The sequence below is a fragment of the Haliotis asinina genome, chromosome 10 (genome assembly GCF_037392515.1).
Source record: "Haliotis asinina isolate JCU_RB_2024 chromosome 10, JCU_Hal_asi_v2, whole genome shotgun sequence".
In the NCBI taxonomy this organism is placed as follows: domain Eukaryota; kingdom Metazoa; phylum Mollusca; class Gastropoda; order Lepetellida; family Haliotidae; genus Haliotis; species Haliotis asinina.
Genome location: NC_090289.1, coordinates 17,588,448 through 17,601,053, shown reverse-complemented (window position 1 = coordinate 17,601,053; position 12,606 = coordinate 17,588,448). Strand labels below are relative to the sequence as shown.

General features: G+C 40.2%; 1 protein-coding gene across 1 annotated transcript; it reads left to right on the top strand.

Moving 5' to 3' along the window:
- Positions 1–277: 277 nt before the first annotated feature.
- On the top strand, positions 278–11,438 carry LOC137299075 (ankyrin repeat and SOCS box protein 2-like). Its single transcript, XM_067831564.1, has 5 exons — positions 278–369; positions 7,035–7,358; positions 7,784–7,885; positions 9,537–9,743; positions 10,305–11,438. Exons 2-5 carry the CDS (start codon positions 7,046–7,048, stop codon positions 10,562–10,564), a joined length of 882 nt encoding a protein of 293 aa, XP_067687665.1. The 5' UTR covers positions 278–369; positions 7,035–7,045; the 3' UTR covers positions 10,565–11,438.
- The last annotated feature ends 1,168 nt before the right edge of the window (positions 11,439–12,606 follow it).

Genomic DNA, 12,606 nt, shown 5'->3' with positions numbered 1-12,606 from the left:
TGCCTACTAGACACGTCTCTCACTAGAGCGCATGGTTCCAGCTAGCTTCATCTCGCACTACTGCACATGGTGCAAACTAGATACAGTTCTTATCACAATACCTCTTGACATTGCTGGGAGCTCAGTGTCATGTTTTGAACATTATGTCGGTGTATTTGTCTTCATCTGATTCATGCTGCGATCGTTTTGTGGCTCTGCTTGAAGGTGTTCTCGACCAAGGAGGATGGGTGCTCACAAATACTCCCTAATCAGTCATGTATGACCATACCATCTGAAAGCTGCGGGACTTGAAACTCATTGTGAGTCAAACAGAGGACGAGCGAGGCCGCTCTTCGTGTTGTAAACACAAAGAAACTGATACGCGATCAGGTAAGTAAGGACTGTTTTAATTCTCCAATATTACGGCAGTGTATGAACACATCCTGCTGAAAAGATGCATCAACTCACACATATATTTGGTATGCAGTATTTTGAATCAGTCTTTCAAGTAAATACAAGATGTCATGGAATGTTATCAGTTACAGAGTAATATCATTTACAGGATACCTTTTGGCATGATTTGGTGAAGATCAGTAGTAGAATAGGTTTTCAGCAACCGATGCTAGCCATGAAAGGCGACTATGCTTGTCTTAAGAGACGACTAACGTGATCGGATGGTCGGCCTCGTTGACTTGGTTGACACGTACAAGTTCTCAAGTGCACAGATCGATCCTCATGCTGCTGATCACTGGATTATTTACTAGATTTACTAGATTATTTACAAACCGGGGCCATATAGTTGAAATATTGTTGATTGCGGCGTAAAACTAAACTCACCCACCCCTTACGGCATTACAAGTCATGATAACATTATGCATTAAATATTCAACGTCACGTTTACAAATTTATGTCATGTAGTGTTTGCTTATAGATGTTATAACTTGGACGTAGTTATAATATTTGAACAGACAAATTTGCACAAATTGCAAATAGAGAATACAATAATTTTAACGTAACAAGTGTACAATGACATTTATCAGTGTATACGGTTTATGCAAACAAGGGTAATATTTGAGGGGTGATGATTATATCCCAACAACATAAAACTAATTTTAATTACATGAACAATAAATCATCACAAATTCACGCTGAAGGGGTCGATGTCGCCTCTGGCACCAGAGATATCTAATCACAATACAGAAACGTACCTGAGGGCGATAGGAACTGTCATTCGGTTGTATGAGATGCATTTTATGTAAGAAATAAGCATATGTAGTAACGAATGTTTCGCACACTAACAAAGTACGTGATCAGATGAACGACAGCAAATACGGTTTCGGTGTCTGCCCCGAGAACGACCCCTTCAGCTGCACTGACTGATAAGAGTGTGAATGTAGATTCTTACGACTGTGCCAAAGTTCGTGAGATAGAGGATGGGTGCGTCCATTTTCGTCACAGGTTTTAATACGCTACAAACATTATATTGGAAACTCTTTCTCGAGATAACGTGCACACATGTATTCGAATATAGACAATGCCATTATTGTTACATATGTTTGAATGATTGCGTGCACTATTAATCAGGGATCTGCCTACATGCTCCAACTAAACACGCTGTACATCTTACCTTGTATGTATATGACGTCATATTATTGTGATGATAATAGGTTGAAATGGAATTTTTGATGATTTGTTTCGGTAAGTGCATACCGAAATGTCTCAGAATCTGCAAAGTTGTGTTTTACTTTCCATGTGACCTTTAAAGATATAATATTTGAACAGACATACATGTATTTGCACAAATTGCAAATAGAGATCGCAATAATTGCACCATAACAATTACATTTAAACTGCGCGCTATATCAACGCATAGGGTTATGCTAACAAGGGTAGTGTCTGATTCCGATATGTATATCAACAGCTGAAATTGGCAATATAAAGCTTTTAGATGACTGTGTGCACTTTTAATCGTGGATCTACCGACATGGTCCTCCTAAACACGCTGTATATCTTAGCTTGTATGTATATAACGTTGTGTTATTGTGATGACAATAATGTTTAAGATAATTTCACGATACAGTCGCTTTCCTCAATGTCTCCCGATAGTCATCACCGCAACTGTGATGTACAGAGGAGATGTCTTGCTGAGATATGTTTGTACATCACATCAGGTTCCGTGACACATCTCAGTCAAACATGCACTTGGTCATCTCGGAGCCATTTGACTGAAACACTATGGACAGGTTATGTACAGGTATAAAAGAATACCTGATTAAAAGGATAATCTGAGTGACTCAAAATAATATCTACAGTGAATGAGACAAACCAGTTGCATGGTTAACAACATGGGGCAGTTATGGGTGTATCACTGTATTAACGCGTGGGCGACGCATTGACTTAACTGCTGTTTACTTGCTCACTGAGTCCGCACGTCAACATTTGAAAGGCTTCTGTGTGGGAAGTAAACAATATCGGAGTCTTTGTTCTATTCTGTGTGGGAATACAATGGCAGGCAATGGACATGGAAAACGTTGTCACTAAACCTCTTTAGCTGTGGAGCGGTAGGGTAGCCTAGTTGTTAAAGCGTTCGCTCGTCACGCCGGAGACGGGGGTTCTATTCTCTACATGAGTACAATTTAAGACGCCCATTTCTGGTGTCCCCTGTCGTTATATTACCAGAAGATTGCTAAAACCGACGTAAAACTAAATTCACTCACTGTCCGAAGTCTGTCATGCTATACTGAACAGCGAAAAATCCGCAACTTTCGAAAAAAATGAAATCTGATTAAAGTAAGCGTTCATGTTTATGCCTTCTATTTAAAAATTTTACAAAGAAAACAACAGAGTCGCTATTTTTTGCCGTTCAATTCATCATAAACAGTATAAATATGAGACGCAGTTGAAGTAAGTAATTGTATATAAGATTATACAGCACACAAATAAATGTGTTATGTTTGTGTAAGCGATACCTGGACAGTTTACAACGTTTACTCAATAAGTAATCAGTTAAGACTGTACCGTGGATGCTGACGTTTAAATGTTAACATGAATTTAAGTGTTCCATTTTCTATGATCAATTCTTGCGTCAGGAATTGTGTCAAACATGGCGCTTGCATTTTATTTACATTCATAAAGTCCGTGTCTAAACTTCATTATCTCATTTCCGAATTAACATTGAAAAACACTTTTGGAATCTGACGAAATACTTTAAAATGGTTTTGTTTTGATCTTAAGCTGTTGTTAGTTGGTGTTAGAATTAAAGATGTTGGTATCGTGGTACGTATAGTATCACCACCCTTGTATCGGGATTCGTACCATATCGCAGCTTCAGTGCTCATAATTCTTTGGCATATATCGTCGTGGCAAACATTATATCATCTGGATGTATGACACCGCAGATTGGATGCCAATATCAGCACTAGCTATAACATGTGGATTCAATAACGGTTCATTTGTACAGTCTTTGCTTTTGAAATATGCACACAATTTGTTTTTCCATTCCATCACAAAATCCCTTCGTGAAGTGTGTCCTTAGAACTGCAACCTTCCGCCTCGACACCACACCCCTCCCCATAAAACTTGACTTTGATTAATAAAGTAAGACAGCTCAGGCCTACTATACAAACGATGAAAAGATCATCAAAACTGAACTCATATACACCAAAAGAGAACACAAATCATCAAAATAGGAAAATCATTTCAAAACTGCAACAATATCCTCTAAAACCGAAACAAACGCTCTGTAACGGAAAACTAATCATCTGAAATGAAAACAAGCCTCCCGTATAATCCACAAAAGCGCTCGAGAACGGTCACCAAGCGTACAAAACGGCAGTCATTGCATCCAAAAACGGCAACCATATCTGTGGTGATGGTTATTTATGCCCCTGCCCTAACCCATGCCTTCCCATTAGGACCTAAAACGGGGGCGGTGGGGTTAAAGCGTTGCTAGTCACGCCAAAGATTCGGGTTCGATTCCCCACATGGGTACAATGTGTGAAGCCCATTTCTGACCCCTCCCCCCTCCTTAGTGGTATTGATGACATATTGCTTGAAAACGGGGTAAAACTACATTCCCTCACTCGCTCATCTATCAAGATCTTATTCAAAAATCATACAAACCTCTAAGAGAAGAGAAATAATGTATACTTAACGTGACAATCGATATAAGTGATACGATTGTCTAGATACTTGATTGGCAGTGTTTTTTTTCTGGGTTACATCTTGTTTTTATTCTCATGTACTCCGGAATGTAGTGACGATGTAACCCAGAAAAATCCCTGGCCTCAGATAAGTCAGATAAATATTTTCTGGGAAAAGTCTGATAATGTGTTCGGAAGGATCTGATCAGACGTCTGACCTGCGGGCAAGCTCTACCGTTGACTGATGACTTTGTTCGTGAAAATGGTGAACACCTTCTGTCATCACTTCAAGTTTAAGTGACATAAATACAAACAGAAATACGGCCTTGGCTGTTTTAGTAAACTGACATTTCTAAGTTGACATCATCAATCACACAAGACATGACTTACTGTTTATGACAAAAACATTCTACAAAAATGTCATCCTCACCTCTTCGTCATTGAACTGAGGAACATAACCCATTCGTCCAAGGAGACATCTGAGCTATGCTTCTTTGTCATACACGGATCCGATGATAGTGTGTTCGAATCCAGCAGGTGCGCTGATTGTGGTCATTAATTGCTTTTGGGAGAAACAGCTCACCGCTCTTACCACAAACGCATGTAACCTTCGAGCTAATATATACTACTTATCAAATTTTTAGACTCACTTGTGTACATGTAACCACTTAGTTTAGTACACTGTTCTGAACTATAGTAAAATATTCAATACTGGTTATGGGTATTGTTTATACATGAAAATGTTTTTGAAATATATTCGTCGAGTTGAAAAGATTATTGTCTCGATTTCAATAAATGATGAAGCTCGGTGAAAATTGGCAAATCCTTAACAAAGCCTTACCACTGTTAATATGCACGATATCTGTACCTGCTGTTCCGCAATTTGATGCATGAACCTCGTGCAGTTCATTCCAAGATTTGCAGTTGTTATCCTAAGTTAGTGGAGAATGTATCTTTGATGTACCCATATATACATATACCATATAGCAAGTGCTTCGAGTGAGGCTAAGCTTTTGATGGGTAGTTGATAGCTGATGTATTCGCGTACATGTGTTATTCAAGTACATGAAGCAGCGATAAGATCAGGTGGAAGGTAGATTGAGTCTAAACTTTTGATGGAGCTTGGGGAGCATTTATTTCACTGCTTCTCACGATCCCGCCTGAAGCGTCTATCCCGTGTCTCGACATTTATTACGGCAGTGGGGCTTGCTTTTCGCTTCATTGTCAAGATCAGATCGAGGAACAGATGCGGTTGCCACGGGGTGAAGGCTCAGTCATGGTGGCTAAACTATCATTGATGGATGTTTATAAGACAGATAAATATTATCGTTTATAACACAGACAAACACTTATTAATAATCATGCGTTGATTTGAATTTTTGAAAATTTCAGTCTTTTGCACCATCTTCCTTTTCAAAAAAGAAAGTTAAGTAAAGGTTGGATTTTAGTATGTAATTTTGATGACCAATTTATACCTCGTGTCTACTGAAAATAATAATGTTACCTTGTCAGATATTTGAACAACCCTTCCTTACAAACTTACTGACATAACATGCTCGTGCAAAATAGTTAAAACCCCGTCTCTAGCCCCTGAGATAGGCGACGCAAAGCCTAATGACAGACCTCATCACAAAGTGTTGTTTATTTGTCGCCCATGTTCCAGAATGGTAACAAAACACCAATGTGCATTGGTTAACGTAACACCGTGCAAAAGATCAGGTTTTAATTTCATCAAAATGAATGTCATTTCTTACTTACATGTAATATATATTCTGCATTGCGGTTGAATGTTATCGATTAATATTTCTACACTTATCCATCACATTGTAATATAATGTAATTAAATGTAAAATGTTGTCACGTAACTCTCGAAACGTCATTTGACGGATTTGAATTATGAGATTCATTCAATAATCTCTAATGTAGTTTCCATGTGTTATATAATCTTCATGTCTATTTGTATTACGCTTGTATTATGGTCTGTGGCCATTGTGGCCTGAGTCCTGAAACTTGGAAAATAAAGCTTTATATTGGTTGAGGTGACCTAGCTGCGTCCTTTCAGAAACAGTCACGGCGGTTGAGGTCAGGGAATGGCGACAGTCGAGATACAATTGCATGAAGACGAATCAGTGTAATCAGTGCTGTAACCTTACAGGTTGAAAATACAGTATCTTCAGGTACTTATTTTCTCCGGTAGTGAGCGAGGACTGATTTCACCCATGCGTGACACTGTGTGTCATTCAATACCTAGCTGTTACGTGCTATGTCCCTACTATTATGCAAATAGCATGTGTGTTATCCAAACTCAGACCAACACATGCTGTCAGAAGTTGACAAAGTACACCATTCGAATTGTAGCACATATATAATAATAACCTGGTCTCTGCATTTTTCATTATGCTATATCTAGCTGTAATAAACGGTGCAATGAACTATGTTTAAGTAACACAACTTTGAATCGGAGTGCAATAATGCTATTAAAAGCGGCAGTGTGGGTGAGCATCGTAAAAAGTATGTCAGTTATGTCACGCCCCAATGGATGTAGTGTTAGCAAACAAAATCTTGTAAGAGCATAACTTATGTTCAATGTCTTGTTGAGCATGAGTTAACTCACACCACGCTTTATTGAAAGCAGCTTGGGCTAACTTAGGAAATGGACGAACATTGTTTAACCATGTGACAATTTAAGTTATAGACACTGGTGGGACTTACACTGACAGACAGCAACGTACCCCCTGTCGCGCGACGTGAAGTGGCATGGCGCGCACAGTGTAATATGCTATTCTTGTAAATATGATATCAAAGAGTTCAATGTTATTTGTACCGAAAAAGACAAATTAACACAGTTATATATGACCCCGATATGTTCCTCGGTAACATTACACAAATGATGTACTTTCTTGTTTTATTCAGTCTGTGCAGCAATGGAGTCAACAAAGAAATCATCCAACCCCAAACAGAACTCTAGAGTACTGCCATTGCACCATTATGCCTACAAGAACGACATCGAGGCTATCAAAAAGGCACTGGCCAACAGTTCAACGGACATCTGCGCGAAAGACATGAGTGGCCGGACGGCCTTATTTGTGGCAACTTGTTTCTCGCGTGTTGAGATAGCCCAGATGTTGTTAGCCTTGGGCTGTGACCCAAATATTGCTAACAATGATGGTGATACACCCTTACATGAAGCAACAGAGAAGTCGAGTTTACCCATAGTCCAGGTCCTGCTCAAATCAGGTACGGCTTCTTCCTAATACACACCTTACCTGCCTCTTCAGTTTTTTCAGTGTGTATGACTGAATGTTTTCGCCAGTGTATCCTGATGAGTTACACTCCATGACACAAACACTATGGCACACTTTCTTATCACGCACGCACGCACATACATACATACATACATGCATACGTAGGAAATAGTTCGTTCTTGCACACGCAGTGTAATGTAATGTTATTTGGTCAGTGTGTAAGCTGAATGTTTTTGCGCGTGTGTATTCTGATGTATAGCACTCTTTGACGCATTTACATTGGACCTCTTTCTTTGGATGCACGCACAAACATACGCCCTACAAAGTGGGAAATGTCTTCGACCTGTGGCCACCATTAACCACTGCAATCAGTTATAATATTGTTATCTTATTGTAAGAAATGTATTTCTCTCACAGGTAAATGTAAACTGGATGCACAGAACAAGGAAGGACAGACGCCGTTGATGAAAGCTGCCTTTTATGACTACCTGGATATCTTAAAGTGTCTTCACCTGAAAGGTGAGTAGTGGCAGACGTGATCTTATATATATACATCTACATTCATACATATACACACTTACTTACATACAGACTAAAAATACACACACATACACACCCGTATATACACACGTACAAACTCAAAAATACACACACATACTCCAAAATGCGGATATATAGTCTGGTTCATAATTATTGAGAATTTTTCTTCTTACTTTGACCTATCCTAACACCTCAGCTGATTCACTGATACTTAAAACTAAGTAATGGTATAAGGGAGGTAACTCATCTTGGCCTACTGAGTATAGTACAATTAGAGTTACCTCCCCTGAATTTGTAGCAGACGTCATTTTCCTCAGCACTGTGAACAATGTCTGCTGAAGATAAAACAAGGTTGATTTTTGAGTTGTGTAATCAAGGAATTGATTATGTAAATACATTGGCAGAGAGAACAGGAACTCCTCTTTCTACTGTGTATAGGATTAGGAAGAATTTTAAAGAGGGAAAGGATTTTGGGCACCAGAAAGGAGCAGGGAGACCCAGAAAATTGGACTTCTCAGATCGCGTCCGGCTGAGAATTTTAGCGTCTAAAAAGCAAAGGGCAAGCATCTCCAACATCAGGTATGAAATGATAGAAAGGGGATCAACAGTTGTATCAAAATCTACAGTTAGAAGAAATTTGATTGATCTTGGATGGGAGAAAAAGACTGGAATTCCTTCTCCTCTCATGAGACAAGAACATAAAGACAGGCGTGTTGAGTGGTGTTTGGCACATGAAAACTTTGACTGGGAAAATGTGATTTTTACTGATGAAAGCTCAATATGGGTATATCCCAATAATGTGAAAATATGGACAAAATCTGCGTCAGCACCGTTGTATCGACGACCTAAATACTGCCCAAAGTTTCATGTATGGGGAGGGATATCCTTATTAGGAACGACCCCGGTGTTTGTGTTTGAGGGAAATCTGACAAGTCAACGCTACACTAACATATTAGATAATTTTCTCCTTCCAAGTGCACATGTGTTTTATGGAAATGACTGGATTTTGCAGCAAGATAATGATCCTAAACACACCGCAAAACATGCCAAGCAGTGGTTTCAGGAGAAAAATGTGACTGCATTACCATTTCCTGCATATAGTCCTGACTTAAATCCCATTGAGAACTTTTGGGGGATGATGAAGGAATGTGTGAATCAAACGGGGTTGACAAAAATTGAAGACATGAAGAGAGAAGTGGTCCGATACTGGGACAGCATAACTCACGAGACACTAACCTCTCTGATAGGAAGTATGCCTACCCGTCTTAGACTGTGCCGTGAAGCTCAAGGAGACTTGATAAAATATTAAATTGTTACCTACACAACATGAAAAGGTCAGTTCACTTTCACAATACATTCAATTTTATCTGATTTGTTCTCGTTTAATAATATGAAATGCTTTAGCTATTCTCAATAATTTTGAACCATACTGTATATGCACAGTCACTCACACACACAACTCTCTCTCTCTCTCTGTCTCTCTCTCTCTCTCTGTCTGTCTGTCTGTCTGTCTGTCTGTCTGTCTCTCTCTCTCTCTCTCTTACACGCACACACACACCTTGATTCTTGTGTGATTCTTTGAGACATTTCGTTTTGATCGTTAACCCGCTGAGCTGCAATCTTTACATAGGCGCTAGCATTGATGCAAGAGACGCAAGGGGGAAAACAGCCCTATTCTATGCCCTGGACGAAGGCAGCGAGAAAACAGCCATCTACCTGATGAAGAACAAGTGTGACGTCAACGTCATCGACAACGGAGGTCACACTGCCCTGTATGAAGCAATTCACTCCCAGTTCTTTCACTCAACAGACTGTTTACTGCTGCTGGAGAGTTCTGGTGAGTAGTTCAAGTCAGCTGCATGGTTAACACGGGAGTATTAACCAACCCCACAAGATAATGACGACTACTGCCATCAGATCGTTACAAAAATAACGGCCCTTGACGATCCGGAGTAGAACTGATCTTCAGTAACACGAGCTTGTCCTAAGAGGCGACTAACGTGATTGGCTGGTCAGGTTCGCTGACTTGGTTGACACATGTCATGATATCCCAATTGCTCGTGCTATTGATCACTGGATTGTCTGGTCCAGACTCAGTTATTGACAGACAGCCGCCATAAAGCTTTAATATTGATGAGTGCGGCGTAAAACCAAACAAACTCACTACTGACAGTAAAACAGAAGAATCTGCTGGTTTAGCTCTTACTGTATGACACTTATACATTTAACGTTCAGTACAATGAAAGCCACTAGACTGGAGCACCAACTGGTACTTACTTGAGTAATAACATTTCCGAATAGTATCCTCGTCTTCTGCATTACAATACCTACCCACTCTGCTCTTATACGTAAAACTCTTAAAACGTCGGTCTCGAAATATATGTTGTATTGTTCACAGGATATGACTTCACGAAAGATTCCGCTTGGCTCGAAAAGGAAGAGAAAAGTTCAAAATTCTACAAACTTGACGACGCGTACAATCGCTTCTTAAAATCTGCTGGTATTTCCAGGAATGCAAAAGATAGTGTTGTGCCACTAAAAAACAATAACGACCCCTGGCGGATTCCATACACAGTGGTCCTTGGCTCCAGCACCGACACGACGTCGCCAAAGCCGACACGAACATCGGCGAGGAGCACCCTCCGACCTGTGGTGTGACAGTCAGTCCTAACATAAAGTAGATGTTTTTTACTTGATAACAAGAGACGGACAGGGGCGTGCAGTTCAGGAGTCATAGATGATCATCACAAGAACTGACAGCTGGATGAAGAGACATAATCAGCTCACTCTAAAATGACCATACCCTGAAATGGGAACCGCATGTACCTGATATCCATGGCGTTCTCTTAAGAACATTTCAACTGTGTTGGCTGTACTGACATTTACGTTAAGAATGAACGCGGATGGTCATGCGTACATTTGCAGCAATGAGTGGATGAGTTTGAAAACATAAACTCACAGACTGCATAGGTTCGACACCTTGCACCCATGTCGGTAATCAGTCTTGGACGCAACGAGACAACGTTTTGTGTACCGCTCTACCTCTACCCCATCGCCAGTAGAACCCTTCATCACTGGTCACGCTGCAAGATAACAACAGCGAGCATGAGGGGACGACAGAATGATTAAGGAGTAACAGATGTGGAAAATGTTGATCGCGGCTGCTTGGCGTGAACTTGAGACGACGTCCATGTCATATGTACATGATTAGTTAAAACCAGGGGCTGAAATACACCGTGAAGATGTTGTGCTTACAAGCTGCCGAACACATACATGTACTTGTCAACAGTTTCTTACCAGCAATATGACATCGTCACAACAGTATTACATACTGGTTTGAACCGGTATGGCTGCATGATGCATGGTTGGTTTCCACAAGAACAGCCTGAGGTAATTATCCGGGTGCATCTGACGGGAACAATGACACAGAGGGCTGTTGTGTCCAAGCATGAGTCGGGAAAATGTCTTGTGATTAAATGGGCACTGGGGCATTCTGGGTATTGAGAAAATAATATACATATATATGACATGATGCTCAGCATCATCTATCTCATTTTTTTCGTTTGGGTTTTGCCTGTATTTATACAACTTGCTGACATCATTCCCATCTATTAAACTATCAGCGTTGAAAAAGAAATACACCTGCAGTAAATCCCTTCAACAAAACGTCAGTTTATTGAATGTAGTGGTGGTTCCTCACACCAAACGTCAAGGTGTAAAGTAAACAGATCGGTCATTATTAGTAGGCGATATTTTCTCTTCAGTAGATTATACCATGCACACAAATGGGAGTATCATCTACAAAGATAAAAGAATCAATTATCTAGACGATAAATAAAAGTTTATTAGACTGTGGCACCAAGACGGATCAACTGATGAAATATCGCTTCATTCAGTCATTGCTCTCACCAATATTACTGCTGCGGTAGTCTGTAAATAACTGACTCAGGACCAGACAATCCTGTGATTGACATATTGAGCATTCATTTACGCCAGTCGGATAGGATGACGTACCAACCAAGTGAGCGAGTCTCATCTCCTGGGCCTAGATTTTCGAATCTCTCTTAGCGCTAAGATAGTCGTAAGTGCCATACATTAACATTAACTTACGGCCGGCGCTACCGGCCACACATCACGTGCGTTATAGGACCCGCAGCAGCTACACAATGTGTGTCTGATAGATGGTCTCACTGAATACTTGACGGTACACTACACAGTGGGGAACAGCGTGTGTGATGTGTGATGAGAGATGAGAATGGAATAACATTACTAATATTGGCACCTGACAGCACGCGGAACCTGCACGTGGAACGTCACCAGCGTTCTAATTAATCGCAGGACCAGAGACCCAGCGACGGTTGAAATATCTATCATTTTTTATAACGTCCCCATATATTTTAAACGTTCGAGAACCATCCACGACTCAGCAATGGCAACACCAGTCTATGACTAAAATTCAAGCTTTTCTCTGCGCTATAGTCTTTGCTAATGGATTTTGTAGATACAGTATGAAACTGTGTACAGTGTAGTGTATTTTGTTTTTATTTGGTTTGACTTTACCAAAATGGGCGTGCAGAATTTATTCATGGCGTGTGTCTGCGTCTGTGTCTGTGTGTAAGATACGTGGTTGGAATGGAATAACATTGCCAATAGTGACACGGTTACATAATAGCACGTGGAAACGACACGTGAACAATCAC